This window comes from Nilaparvata lugens, chromosome 5, assembly GCF_014356525.2.
Source record: "Nilaparvata lugens isolate BPH chromosome 5, ASM1435652v1, whole genome shotgun sequence".
NCBI lineage: Eukaryota > Metazoa > Arthropoda > Insecta > Hemiptera > Delphacidae > Nilaparvata > Nilaparvata lugens.
Genome location: NC_052508.1, coordinates 44,639,358 through 44,654,482, shown reverse-complemented (window position 1 = coordinate 44,654,482; position 15,125 = coordinate 44,639,358). Strand labels below are relative to the sequence as shown.

Below are 15,125 nucleotides of genomic sequence, written 5' to 3'. Positions count from 1 at the left end.
AGCATCTTTACTGTTTACTATTAGCATCTTAGCGATATTTAGCATCTAAAGTTACCAACTGTATAATAAACACGTCACCCTGTGATCAATTGTGTACTGGTATTAAAACGGTGGTTTGGAGTTGAAGTTAGTGTACCGTAGTTGATTGGTACCAGCTGTAGATAATCGTTCCTTAAAAGACCTATACAAATAATTATCACTCCCCTATCATTGAGAAACTGGAAAATATATTCATCTCATGAAAGAGAGTTGTTCATATTGCAATCATTAATTACTGAAGAATGACAGACTAAATTGATTTTTTTGAATTTAGCTTAGCTTATATTCATCCTAATATTGAATATGGAAAGAATACGGAATTCTGTGTAATTCATCGTACATCGCATATTTCCTGGACCATCTATTGACAATCAACAACTATGAAAACATTAAATTCATCTTTGAAACACTGATTTAACCTACCGGTATCTATTTTTTTAATTCAACACTTTACAGATAGATATTACTACCAATTGATCGAGAATATGTTGCAATGACGGAATAATAAATGCTGCATGACTAAGCACATAGGAAGTTCGTATTGAGATGTAAATGAAAATATTGATTGTCAGATAAATTAATAAAGTCAAGTGTGACATGAGATACATTGACTTTTTGGCGGTACGAAGTTCGCCGGGTAAGCTAGTAGTATATAATTTGTACCACAATCACAGATGATGAAAATAAAAATAGCTTTAGTCTCATGGTACCTAGAATAGGTACATTGTATTCTAGGTACATTGAATTCTAGGTACTTTGAATAGCCTGGAAAAAGCCTAATATTCAAAATTGTTTTATCATCCAAATGTATTCTGTATTTTGGTATTTTCTTTAGAATAAATAAATTTAAATTCAAATTACTGTTATTGACTAATTAAAGTAGGACCTGTTAGAGACTGATAATCTCTGATGAATCACGTAACAATAAATACTCAGAATAGCTGAAAAATTGGTATAAGCCAAGCCAAGCCATTGTATCAACCAAAGTCGTGAGTATAGTTTTTGATTTAATACTCATCAGCTAGTAACTATAACAACTGTAACTATAAATAGCTATTGTTATACCTGTAATTGGCTCATTAGGTGATGGCAGAGCTTTCAATGTGTTAGCTTTTGATTTTGAAGTTGATGGCCTGTTCTCCAATGAAAAATCGTAATTTGAAATATCATCAACAGCATAAATGTCTTCATCTTCATCTTCCATGGCTCCAACACCAAACCCCTGTATCAAATCAAGAGATTGAGTTTACACTTCTTGTTACTCAGAGTTGGAAGAAGTCTGCAAGTAACTAAGACAAATTCAAAGAGAGAATGCAAAGTATCTAGAATAGTACAATAATAATTGATTGGAATTTTATTATATTTTCAAATTATGATGATCTAGATTAAATCAAAAGTAATAGTATTTCCAACCTGAATCAAAAAAGTCTGTCTTAGAATGTGTAAGAATAAAATTTTGGGTATTCCCCACAATCTTGTACTGAAAGGAAATTGATAGGTCTCAGAGCAAAAAGCTGAAAATTGTTATCACCAGATACGGTGTCAACGGTCTAGATTAGATAATAACGGCTCTCAAGGCTATGATTTTGAACAACCAAATGAAAATAAAAGTATTATTGCAATAATTTATTTAATAATACAGTATATATAATATTTGAGGTTAGGTTCTTTGGTATTAACTAGTGGGCGACCTTAGTAATCGGTCGAGCCGTATATTTTGAGAATTGGCCAGACACCTTGTGGCAAATTAGTTGCGTATAAATAGCATTCGCTTAGACTAGAATCAGAGGGTTTAGTAAGCAAGCATGCCAAATGAATGTAAACAAAAAAGCAATTAAGAAAACACAAAAATATTTATTATATCAAACGAGCATGAACAAAATATAAAAAACAAAACAAAAAGATTAGGGAATTGAGATTTAACTTTATTCAGAGCAATAACACATGACGCAGTTTTGGGATATACCAATCACAATGCCGTATTTGACCGGCGGTAAAAACGATTTAATTTAAAATGTACACATGTTATTTATAGAAATCATAAAAAATTTTAATCTTTATAGAACGTATATATTTATGTTATCAATGTAAAATAAGAGTTTAAGACTAAAATATTCACTCAATGGATAGTAATTTGATATTGTTGTCTGGACTATTTGACAGTACTAAATTATGTCATAGTGGAGTATTTAAAATCCACCAATGAGAGTGGATATTTAAATTTTATGTAAATTGAAAAGACGGAAGTATGGTTGTAAAAGAGTAGGGGAAGATCCATACCCACTTGCTTGACAGAGGTCAGCAGGGACACACACCAATTTTGAGAGCACAAGACTAGATCCCTTTTTAAATAATTTTGCATTGAAAGTTAAAGTTGTTTGAATAATTAAATATTAAATTTCATAAGACTCAGTGAGGTCGTAGTATGACATGAGTCATTAAATTTAAATGGTCCCATTGGAGAAGACGACAGCAGTCCACCAGAAAGGTCTAGGACATCGGAACGAATCCAGATCACCATCATAATTGTGAAAAATCGACATGTGAGTTTATTCAAAAAGTTATTAAGGAGGGCCCTTAGTGCTACGAAATAATCACAATTAAATAAAGCTAGCTTGTCGAAGGGTTATTTAAAGATTGAAATTAATATTGAAATTTGTGCAAATATTAAAACGTAAAGAAATATTATTAAGAACAATTTATGAGACTTAAATATTTAAGTATGCCCAGATGAAATATTTATTTATATTTGATTTATTGTATAAATGCTCACTCATTTATCTTTTTTATCAGTAATTTATAAAGATTTTTATGAAGCTCATGTTCATAAGATAAATTGATTTATCTGATTTCCACCAGAGGCCGAACCCAAGCCCTGAGATACATTTTAATAATATATTATTATATTTTTCATATTTATTGGAAGTAAGATTTATAAATTTTATTTGACAAGCAATATAGCAAGTCGACAACTGAGCAATATAAATTAATATAATTTATAAGGTATTCTGATAGAGTATTGCCTTTGATTCTGCTTGGTATCATCTTACACTGCTGACCCCTTTGTCAGATGGTGGCGGGTGGCATTGGTGACAATACCATATTGTCTAGCACAAAAATCAGAGCCCTTATATCTATCTACCTCTCCTGCATCTATATTTGTGGAGTCAACCAAATCAGTCATAAGAACTGTGAACTGTTAAAGCAGCCAACGTTTGCAGCCATCGAAAGCAGAGAATTATTTGAGCTCCTAGAAGAGTTGGTAAGAAACTGGTGGTATTTTTCTTTCAGGAGTCATAAAAATAATAATATTACTCAAAAATCTTTGCTCTACCGACTGCGGCCAAGCAGGGCACATGCAACGCCAAATATAATGACACAAATGAGAAAACTCATGTAAAAGGAAATATTCCATCATTTTTATCTTGGTAAGTTAACAAAGAAGTTCTGGGCTTACATTAGTAGCACCTATATGAATTAATTATTTTTAATGAGAGCTCCACTATTGATAATTTTTAGAAACTTATTGATTTTGATATGGGAGTTGATCTATAGAAGTTTTGGAGCAGTATTATTAATAATGATAGGGTTGATGAAAATAGTAACAACTAACAGCTAAAACCCACGTCTAGTTTCAAAACTTGAGTTTTTAATACATATGATCATATAAATGATGCAAGACAACCTATTATAGTGAGAGTGATGTTAAGGTAGACATAATGGATGATACTGATTGACATTATTATAGCCAATTACAGTATCTATCTATAATATAATAAAGGAAAAATTGGCTTATACATGTACGGGATAGGAAATTCACGAATGACGACGTATCATCACATCTCAACTACTGGACTGATTAACTTGAAATTTTTCATATTAGTCCAGTCACTATATACATTGGTGCATGCAATTTATATTATAGTTCTGATTTTTTAATATATCATTTGGGTACATAAGAGAAGTCCAGAACTAATTTCTTCATGCAAAATTTCCTTGTGCTAGATGAAGGGTCGCCCAAAAACCTCGTATTTTCGGCTCATTTTCCAGTTTTCAGCTATTTCTGCCAAATCTCGTAGACAGAAAAATTTGCTCTTGCCTTTTTTTAGATTATGAAATTCTGAATAAAATGAGATCATTCGGAACTCTTTATCTCTAATGAGTACTGAGTTATGATTTTTCAAAAATGAGTGAAATTTGAAGAAAAAAGTCAATTTTGATGAATTTTAGTTATTGATCAACAATATCTTTCGATTGTTACCATTTAGATGTATAATTCGAGATTGCTCTGGGCGTATTTTTGTGCTCTACAGTCTGAAATCAGGTAGAGCGCTCTATCTTATAAAGATTTCCAGGTAAACCTGACAACAATGCTCCTTGTATTGTGAAAAACACCTAATTTTTAGCTTCAACCATCATCACCAACTACATTGTCCTCACATTGATATTTCGCACAATGACATAAGTTCATGATATTATGTTCTATGAGAATCACCCGGTAGATACACTTCATTTCAGTATTTCCTAGTGGAGAGGCGCACTCAAGGACACCTCAAGAATAAAAATTTCAAACACTTATAACTTTTGACACAGTGCTCAGATTTCATAGTACCACACTTCATTCTTCTTGTCATTACTTGATCTTGAAACGTACAATAGAATTTTTTCTTTCATCTGCTGTAAACGATTCATGAAAAAATATGTTCATAAAGTGAGTTTTGATTGTTGAAAAAAAATCCGGATATTGTAGATATTTTTCTCATATTAACGGTTTTGGCAGTTCTATTATAGGGAAAGGTGATTCAAGATGGATTTTATGCAACTGAGCTCGTAGAGGATGAATTTATCCACAATTTGGAATCAATCGTGAGATTCTATGATAAATCAGACACGTTTTAGAAACTCTTGATCAACAGTAAAATCACAAAAAATGTAAAAACTGAAATCGCCATTCTTGAAATCCTCTGTAACTAAAAATTGTATTGGAATCGAAAGTATTATTTATTGAAGTGGGTAGAGGGAGACAATTTCCACATTCTCACCAAATTTGGAAATTGTATCGGAAGTATTTCACAAGACATGCAACTTTGAATTTAGAAATAGGCCATTTTCTTGTATATTGGAATATGGGCTTAAGTACACACAACAATGAATTTTTCATTTTTCGACCGAATTCGACTTATGATGCATGAATTTGGACCGCCTTGAAGTGACAAGAAGAATGAAGTGTGGTACGATGAAATCTGAGCACTGTGTCAAAAGTTATAAGTGTTTGAAATTTTTATTCTTGAGGTGTCCTTGAGTGCGCCTCTCCACTAGGAAATACTGAAATGAAGTGTATCTACCGGGTGATTCTCATAGAACATAATATAATGAACTTATGTCATTGTGCGAAATATCAATGTGAGGACAATGTAGTTGGTGATGATGGTTGAAGCTAAAAATTAGGTGTTTTTCACAATACAAGGAGCATTGTTGTCAGGTTTACCTGGAAATCTTTATAAGATAGAGCGCTCTACCTGATTTCAGACTGTAGAGCACAAAAATACGCCCAGAGCAATCTCGAATTATACATCTAAATGGTAACAATCGAAAGATATTGTTGATCAATAACTAAAATTCATCAAAATTGACTTTTTTCTTCAAATTTCACTCATTTTTGAAAAATCATAACTCAGTACTCATTAGAGATAAAGAGTTCCGAATGATCTCATTATATTCAGAATTTTATAATATAAAAAAAGGCAAGAGCATATTTTTCTGTCCGATTACGAGATTTGGTAGAAATAGCTGAAAACTGGAAAATGAGCCGAAAATACGAGGTTTTTGGGCGACCCTTCATCTAGCACAAGGAAATTTTGCATGAAGAAATTAGTTCTGGACTTCTCTTATGTACCCAAATGATATATTAAAAAATGAGAACTACAATATAAATTGCAAGCACACCCCCTTTTTTATGTCTATATTGACTTGACAATATAGATTCCTAATTTACTGAGGATGGTTATATGCCTATTTTAAATCCTTCAATATTTCAGTAGGTCAAGTTTTCAGTTTGTCAAGTTTTTAATTAGAGCCTTGCGGAGGACGGGTTACCTGTTAGTTTAAATTAATATTGATTGAATAAACCTTTTTTGATAGTATAGTAACCTAGCCTTATTTCTGTTTCTTCAAGACACTACTAGTTTCGGTTAATTATGCCATGTCAAGTCCAAGTGTCAAAATAAATGTATTCACTTCAATAAAAAATCTAGTCAGTATCACTATAAGAATTAAAACAATTGGTGAACTAGATTCGGTTGTTACACTAACACATAATCAATCTCTAATCAACTGTTTACGAGGAAAATTATTCTGCAATAAATAAAACCTCAGTAAACAGTAAACTGTTTACTAGAGATGAATACAACAGCCCAAGCTAGTTTTCTTTTCATTTTTTTCCAATAAACAAGTAGTTTGTGATAATTTCAATACGTTTCATACAACAATAAAATTGTGCTATTATCTCGCTATGGAGCAATTTCACAACGTACCTGAAAGCAATAGGCCTACTAACGTTTGAAAACCTCGAACTATTCGAGTCTTAGATGATATAGTTTCACTCACCTTTCCTTGGATGGTCAACTGCTTTGACTTTTCCTTGACTGTGACAGGCGCTTCGAAGAGACTAAAGTGGTTGGAGAGCACAGGACGTCGATCCAAGCCCTTATACCCAATCCCAAAACAGTCAGACTTGGCATTGATGAGGAACGGGTCGTAATCATCTGGCGCAAATGTGATGTCATCATCATCATTATCATCATCGCCGTCGTCCGAATCAGATGTTTCAGAACCTGATTGAGATTTGGTCGGTAGAGGAGTGTCCTCAGATTCAGGCAGAGAGCAGCCATAGACCTTTTTCGTTCGTGAAATTTCTTTTCGCTGATGTTTCTTTTCTTTCTTGGTCAGTCTGGGACCAACACCTTGACCAACTCTCCAGCCCATACGCTTCAGCATTCGCATTCCTACGCTTGATCTGAAATTGAACACTACAATTATTAATTAAAATCCTATTATATCAAGCGAGCAATTTCTGTAAATGGTTATCTGGTTATGTATGTCCAACGGATCTCGAAAACGGCTCTAACGATTTTCATGAAATTTGGAACATAGTAGCTTTATGATATAAAAATTCGATTGTACTAAGTCTCATCCCTGGGAAAACTCGCTGAAGCACATGAAAAGGATAATAATTATTCATCCTTGGGAAAACAGATGATAATTTCGTCGTCTGTCGATAACAGAAGATGCGTGTGGGAGAGAAACAGAATTATTACCAGCTGTGTAATCAATCAGCTTACCTTAAGAGAAATATCTATATAAATAAAAATCGAGCCTCAAATTTTGACATTCAATAACTTTTTTATGTGGACACCGAATTTGATGATTTTTTTAGTTGTGTTTGTTATGTTCAGGAGCAGGTTTATGGCCTATCAAATTTATGATCCGACTTCAGGACTCTTTCCTACGGTCCTTCGTAGTTTCCATGTAATCCTTATGGGAGGAGATTTGTGAGCTGGCCACACAGAAAAATAAAAATCAGCTGTTTTTCTATTTTCTTTCTACTGACAGAATTTTAATTCTATATTAATAATAATGCCTCGGTACGAACGACGTCCAAACTTGGGTCGTAGAACTCGAAATGCTGTAAATTTAGAATATGCACGGGATAATCAGCAGCAAGGAGATAAACCATTCAATTTCCCAGCAAGCTGCATTCAATTATATACAAGAATACAAACTGCTGCACAACTAACTAAGCACATAGGAAGTCCATATTGAGATATAAATGTATAAATACTGATTGTTGGATAATTTTCATAAAAATATAGTGCATCAGATTAAGTAAGCTAAGGCTAAGCACACCTGAGGAGGCGCGGCTTGGTGATACAAAGTTTTGATCTTATTGAGATTGCCTTATCACACCGTTCCACGACTTAACCGATTCAGTGTGTGTGAGTTCTTCCATTCAAACATTGAATGCAAGAAGCACCTTGATGCAAAATGCCGCATCGCGCCTCCTCAGGTGTGCATCCAGCTAAAGTTTGTCATGAGATGCATTAACTATTTGGCAGTACGGAGTTCGCCGGGCCAGCTAGTTAATCTATAAATTTTAATCGACTTGATCAAAATGATCTGATTATTTGTTGACATGACATGGTATATCATTCTAAATTAGAGTATATCATAATTTTTAAAGTTAATCATTATTTTACAAATAACGAGCAAATCTCGGTACCCCGATATCCTATTAGCGAGCAAATTCTGTATATCTGTTTATATTTTTATATCTGGTTATTTGGTTATATGGTTATTTATGTTCAACGGATCTCGAAAACGGCTTCAAGGATTTTCACGAAATTTGAAATATAGTAGGTTTATGATTTAAAAATTCGATTGCACTAGGTCTCATCCCTGGGAAACTCGCTGAAGGACATGAAAAGGATAATAATTATTCATCCTCAGAAAAACAGATGATAATTTCGTCGTCTCTCGATAACAGAAGAAGCGTGTGCCTGTGTGGGAGAGAGACAGAATTATTTCCAGCTGTGTAAGCATAATCAATCAGCAAGAAATGTTATCGAGCTAGACAATTTAATCGACTTGATCAACATAATCTGATTTGTTGACATGACATGATGATCCTCCGAAACTAGAGTATATCATAATTTTCAAAGTTGATCATTATTTGACAATTTAAAGTGATTAGTGAGTGTTATTTTGTTATTCAATTTGGTTTGTAAATAATATAAATTAGAGCTTTTTTGTTTTCTAATGTTTAAACAGAAAATTGAACCTGAATTCAAGTGTATGGAACATAACCTACTTTCTTGACTATTTATAGTGTATAAACCTAAATTCGGGAAGAAACAGTTTTTGGCTGTGCCTGTTAGTCCTTCCCCAATCATTTTAAAGAATTGTGTTCGGTTTATCAAAAGTCTATGAATAAATAACGAGCGAAGCTCGGTGCCCCGATATTTGACTGTGAATAGCCAATAGATTATAAAATGCTGAATACTTTATTCTTTATCATATATGGTCACTTCAACATGCTCAAGTTTGATATATTTTCATCAGTTATATCATGCTGCTATTATTATGCTTTTCATAGCATTATTGCTTATTTTTTTACTTTATATTATATTCAGCGTATACAATAAATTATTCATTTTACTGACTTTTGTAGTATATAATAATATGATCTATATTATTTGCATATTGTATCTGTACCATATTACTGTTTTTTAGTAAAAATGTCTCCGATCTTCTTCGACCCAAATACAGACCCTTGAGGCCCATATATGTGATCAACAAATGGTTGTATACCAAGTTATATGCTTGTTTTGTTAAATAGAGAATTTAAATTTATTCCTAATATGTATAGAAAATTATTCATAAGCCATTATTATTCATTCAGCCAAGGTAGTAGACATACTGAAGCTGCAAAAACGGGCTGCTAGGATTATAACTGAAACGCATTGCACATTCTACACTTTAAAAGATGACCTGTCTCAAATAATATCTGGCTAATTTGCCAGTAAGTCAAAGAGCCTTAGATGTTAAACAAAGGTTAGTTATCTTGATTGCTACCATCTTGATAAATAGGTGTTTTTGTTGTTTGACTTTTATTGTGACAATGACGCCATCGATCCCACAAGTGATGGTAATGGATGAAGAAGAAGGTACAATGTATTAAAATGATTAGAAAAGAAAAATAAGTAAAACCTTGATCGATTTCTCTCCGAAATTCAGTTAAGACGAAATGGTTAAGTCCGAAATGACTGTACTAAATGACATAAAAAAAACTCAAAACAAATTTGTCAACAGCTGAATATCAATATACTGTTATCCTCTAAAATTCAGGATACATGTCTTCCAGAGCAGTAAAAAAACCCACTACAGAAATTACTTTCCTTTAACTGACAAACATATCCTTGAGTTGGCAAAAGTAGCTGTTCTTACTGCCCCAAATTCTACCTTAGTAGAACAAGTTCAACATTCACCAGTACGGTAACCAATAATTAAATGATTATGTTGAGTGCCCTAACAAGGTACAGAGGCTACTCTTTCAAGAGGGCACTGAACAGTTGAAAACATTAGTAACATAAGATGTACTCTTATAACGCTAAAGATAGGTAGCATGTGCTACCTACATGCATCCTACATGTAAGGACTTTGATTGAGTTGAAACTTGATGCATTCCTATTAATGATTGACATACTAACCAACTGATAAAATAATAAAGAGTTGAAAAAAAACAAAGTATATCTACCTGGCAGGTTTTAAAATACTGTTCAGAGCATGATGACCCAAAGCGCTTCTATCTCTAACTGCAAACTTCCTCTTCAAAGGATTCTCTTCAATGTTGGAGTCATAATCATTCTTAACCTGAACTGTCTTAGGAGCGAATCCGAACTCGCCAGTATCCTGTCAACAGATTGGACGTCAAATTTACAAATTCACAGCTGAATAACTATGCTAACTTGACTAAGCAGAAGGTGAAGCATAGATCATAATTATAAACAAATTCTAATCGATTTTGTAGTGGTGGGGGGGGGGGGGGAGACTCTTACGGGTGACCTCACCGATAGAAGTTATGCACTCAGCATAATTATTTCAAATTCAACAATAGATTTTTTGAACAAAGAGAGGGGTTGGCAATGGGGTCACCCCTCTCACCACTCCTAGCTGAATTATTTATGGATAAGTTAGAAAGTAGAATCATTGAAAATAGTAATTTCAAAGATAAAATTGTGTACTGGTTTCGATATGTTGATATTATTTGCTTATGGAAAGGAAGTAACAGACAACTAGACAATTTTCTTTCCTATCTGAATGGATTACATCAGAGTATAAAATTCACTGTAGAGGTAGAACAGGATTGTGTATTGAATTTTCTAGATTTAAGAATAGATCATAGCACTGGTTTTCACAAGTTTTCTATTTTCAGAAAACCAACCCATACTGATGTTATCATTCCTCTTCATTCTTGTCATCCTATTTCTCACAAACTTGCTGCTTTCAATAGCATGGTCTATAGAGCACTAACAATACCTATGAGCAATCATGATTTTGATATTGAGATCACTAAAATTAAACAGATAGCTGTCACAAATGGGTATGAAGAAAGTATGGTGGACAGATTATTGGGTAAAATTAATAGACAAATTTCAATCAATTCTAGCTTTGTAGGCTCAAACTGTGAGGAGAAGACTTGGATAACAATCCCATATTCAGGCCTTGTATCTGATAAGATAGGTAGGGAATTGAAGAGGAATGAATTTCATGTTGCTTTCAAGACCAAACCGATTTTAAATAGTCTATTTAGCTGGAGTAAAGACACAATTGATATTTGGGATAAAAGCGGGGTGTACAAACTTAAATGTGATGATTGTAATGCTTGTTACGTGGGTGAGACTGGTAGAAGTTTCAAAAGTAGAATTAAAGAACACATCAGAGATTGGAATAAACAAAATGGGGAATCTAACTTTGCAGAACATTTGATAACAAATAATCACAAGTTCACAGTTAAGGAGAATGTTGAGTTTCTGCATGTTAATAACAAAGGCAGATCTTTGAATATTCTAGAGGCTTTAGAAATAACAAGAGTAATTAAGGAAAATCCCCAGTATAGTTTAAATGACCAGATTCATTTCAACCAGTACAACACTACGAATTTAGTTTTATCATAAGCATGTAAGCATACATTAGTCAATAGTTTTTCCATTTACATATTTGTTTTATTATCTTTCACATTTGTTTTCTTGGTTCTTATTTTGTACTACAAGTAAATTTTATTATCATGACGATTCTGTTGCTTAAGCCGCCATTTTGTCACACCGTTGAGGGGGAGGAGACTGTCTAGCTAGGCCAATGGCAGGCGTTCATGCCATCGACCAATAGCAGTACTCGCCTACTAGTATAAATTCTGCTGCTCTTGTATTTAGTTTTAGTTTATCAGAGATTGACAATGGTGTAATAACCGAAACCGGTCTTTCTAATTATCAATAAATCAGTGGTTTTTTTGACAATTTCTTAGTCTTTTTCAGCTGGAGAACGTCCTTGTCGAAGTCACAGACTGCGACGCTTCCCGCTCTCAGGTACAGCCTGAGGACGCCCTTGCCGAAGTTCCCAGACTGCGGCATCCTCTCCCTCCCTTCCTCTAAATTTTTCCTGCCCTGTATATTGCGAGATCTCAGTTCCAGACTAGAGATCGTTCCCGTCGCGGTCCTCAGACCAGCGAGAAGCTTAGGAGAATCCTTGTAAGCCCTTCCCTATCCTCTCATAATAGTCGACATACTGACTATTAATTTAAAAGCGTTTCGGACGATTGAGAGTGATTCCCATACCCTTAAGGGCAGTTACAGATTGGCCCTTAATAATCGGCGCGCTGTCATCAGATCAGCGCGGAAATCCTGTTTAGCAGTTTCAGAATTGCTGAAAATCCTATCGCAGCTGCAGGCTCGCGATTCAGAAATCCGACACCCGAAACCTCATCCATTGAGCTTTAGTTATCATAAAATTGTAATCGATATACTGTACTTAGCTAGCAGGTTCAGCTTGCTGAGAGCTATATCGCGATTCACAGATCGCGAGTTATTGAACCAAACCCCATTAGTTACAGGAAGGAACAATCCTATTAACGAATCTCCATTCCCCAGGCCCGATAAAATATTCCTATACCTCTAACTCGGTATACCATATCCTGTACCTTATACCACTTGCACCTCTCCAATCATATTGATCTAATACCGGGTGCGCAGGTTCAGTCTGCACACCGACAGCCCGCAGTCTCAGATTGCGAAAACCGTAACAAAAATTCTATATCATTCCTTGTTAAACTCCATCCCGAGTTCCTCCACCTACAACCTTTATTCCGGGCTTGCAGGTACAGCTTTGCTCGCCGTCAACTCGCAGTTGGTTCAGACTGCGTACTACCTTTACAAATATAATTATTTGTGTGGATCTGATATCCGGATCCGTATCCTTGGTTAAGGTTACCTCAATTCTCCCTAACACCCAACCTGAATTCCAAGAGCCGAGGGCCGAATCGGCCAACAACGGCACGGGCACACACACTTCCCTTCAAATTAAATACCTCCCGCCAAGGCCAGAGGGTAAAGAATCAGGACAGGGGGAGAAGTGTAGGTCCAGTATCTCCACCAGTCAATACGGTCACCGACCCCGACCCATACCCGGCTGTAGCTAGTCCGCGTCGTAGCAATACTTCGCAATTATTAGAAAACCTAGAGGGTGGAATAGGTCATTCTAATAAAACTGACGTCTCCCAACGTGAGGCTAAGACGTCTGGCGCCCAAGTAGATCGTGAGCAAAGGTTAAGTAAACCCCAGTGCATGATGTCGGAACGAGGAGAGGAGTCTACACTCCAAGAGTACGAGGAGGACCAGGGAGATCACGAGACAGACACCACGGAGCGAGAAACCGACCCTCGAGTGTCGTGGGTGTACCGGCTGAGTAAGGAGGAAGCGGTCAGCTTCCTGGAGAGTCTTGGCCTGTCGGCAGTGGGGACTCTGACGGAGCTGAGGAGGAGGATGGTTGAACACCATCGGTCCCGGACCGCTGCGACCTCTCAGACTCGCCGGGACGATGCTATCCCAGGCACAAGCCGTGTCTACTCCGAGCCGTCCCTCCACAACAGAGTGAATCGACCAACAGGTATAGAGCCGGCACCACACCGCTCTTCAGGCACGTATAGTCAGGGCGCTGTATGTGATAAGGTAAGAAGTTGGAATTTACGTTTTGATGGTGTATCAGATGCTCCCAGTTTTATCGAGAGGCTCACTGAACTTCAGTGCGCATATGGGATATCCGGGGAACAATCTCTTATAGCCCTACCAGAGCTGATGGAGAGAGGGGCCCTACTCTGGATGCGGAATCGTCGCTCCCAGTGGAGGACGTGGGCTGACTTTGTAGAGGCGTTTAAACTCCGATACTATCCGCATACTTATAGTGACGATCTTGAAAGTCAAATCATTGCAAGGAAGCAGAGGGAGGGCGAACCGGCTGATGAGTATGCCGAAGCCCTACTCACTTTAATGAGGAGATTAGGAAGTTACGACGGGGATAGGATATATCAGAGGGTGTATCAGAATTTATTACCCAGATATAAATTACATGTCCGAAGTGTAGGAGCCCAAAACATAGACCAACTGTTAGATATAACTAGGGAATATGAGGCAATCCGTGCTGAGGAAAAACACTCTAGGTTGTCCTCACGGAATACTAAAATCGAGGACAATAAACGGGGAGAAAATTCAGCTAAGGCAACTACTAAACCACGGGAGACTAAAGTGATAGAAGAGAGTAGTACTAGTCAGGGTCCTGTGTGCTGGAATTGTAAAAAGACAGGACATTGGAGGTCAACTTGCCCCGAGCTTTCTAAGTGTAAGGAATGTGGGAAAAATCATGATCAGTGTAACTGTAAGTCCCAGAGTAAAAGATCGTCGGGAAATTCAGTTATTCATTCAACAAAGATTTTAAGCCCCAGAACCGTGTCAGGAGATACACGGACTTTCATTGATGTGAGTTTGGCAAACCAGAAATTTGTCGCTTTGATTGATACAGGATCGGAAAAATCCTACATCAGTACACAAGTTCTGAGAGCATTAGAACGTGAGGGGTCAGTAAGGAAAGAAAACTGTACACATAAAGCGATACTCGCTGATGGGAAGCCTGCTCTCCTCTCGATAAAGGTTGTTACCCAATTGAAAATAGAAAATACTTCTGTTTCTTTCCAGGCTGTAGTGATGGAAGGCCTTAAGCCTGACGTGTTGTTAGGAGTGTCATTTATGATTCAGCATAATTTAACTATCAATATGAGGCATAATAGAGTAGAATGGGAACCAGAGATAGTGGGAGCTATACGTGGTAGTAAGAGTTCAGCGAATACTTCTAAGGTGTCGACTGTAGCTGCCGTTAGACCAAGTAGGGAGGTCGGAGATAACGGGGTGTACATGTACGTAGGAGTAGAGGGGGTGGACCTGAATGCCGCTATAGATACCTCATCTCAAAAGTCATACGTTTCT

The 15,125-nt window shown here is 36.1% G+C and overlaps 1 protein-coding gene across 1 annotated transcript in view; it reads right to left on the bottom strand.

The window, feature by feature from the left end:
• Positions 1-15,125, bottom strand: part of LOC111046666 (G patch domain-containing protein 1) — a 55,871-nt gene that overhangs the window by 19,021 nt on the left and 21,725 nt on the right. The window contains exons 5-7 of the mRNA XM_039429504.1: positions 10,352-10,506; positions 6,646-7,054; positions 1,105-1,261 (exon numbers count right to left, since the gene is read on the bottom strand). Coding sequence (XP_039285438.1) covers positions 1,105-1,261; positions 6,646-7,054; positions 10,352-10,506 — 721 coding nt within the window. The remainder of the gene's footprint in view (positions 1-1,104; positions 1,262-6,645; positions 7,055-10,351; positions 10,507-15,125) is intronic.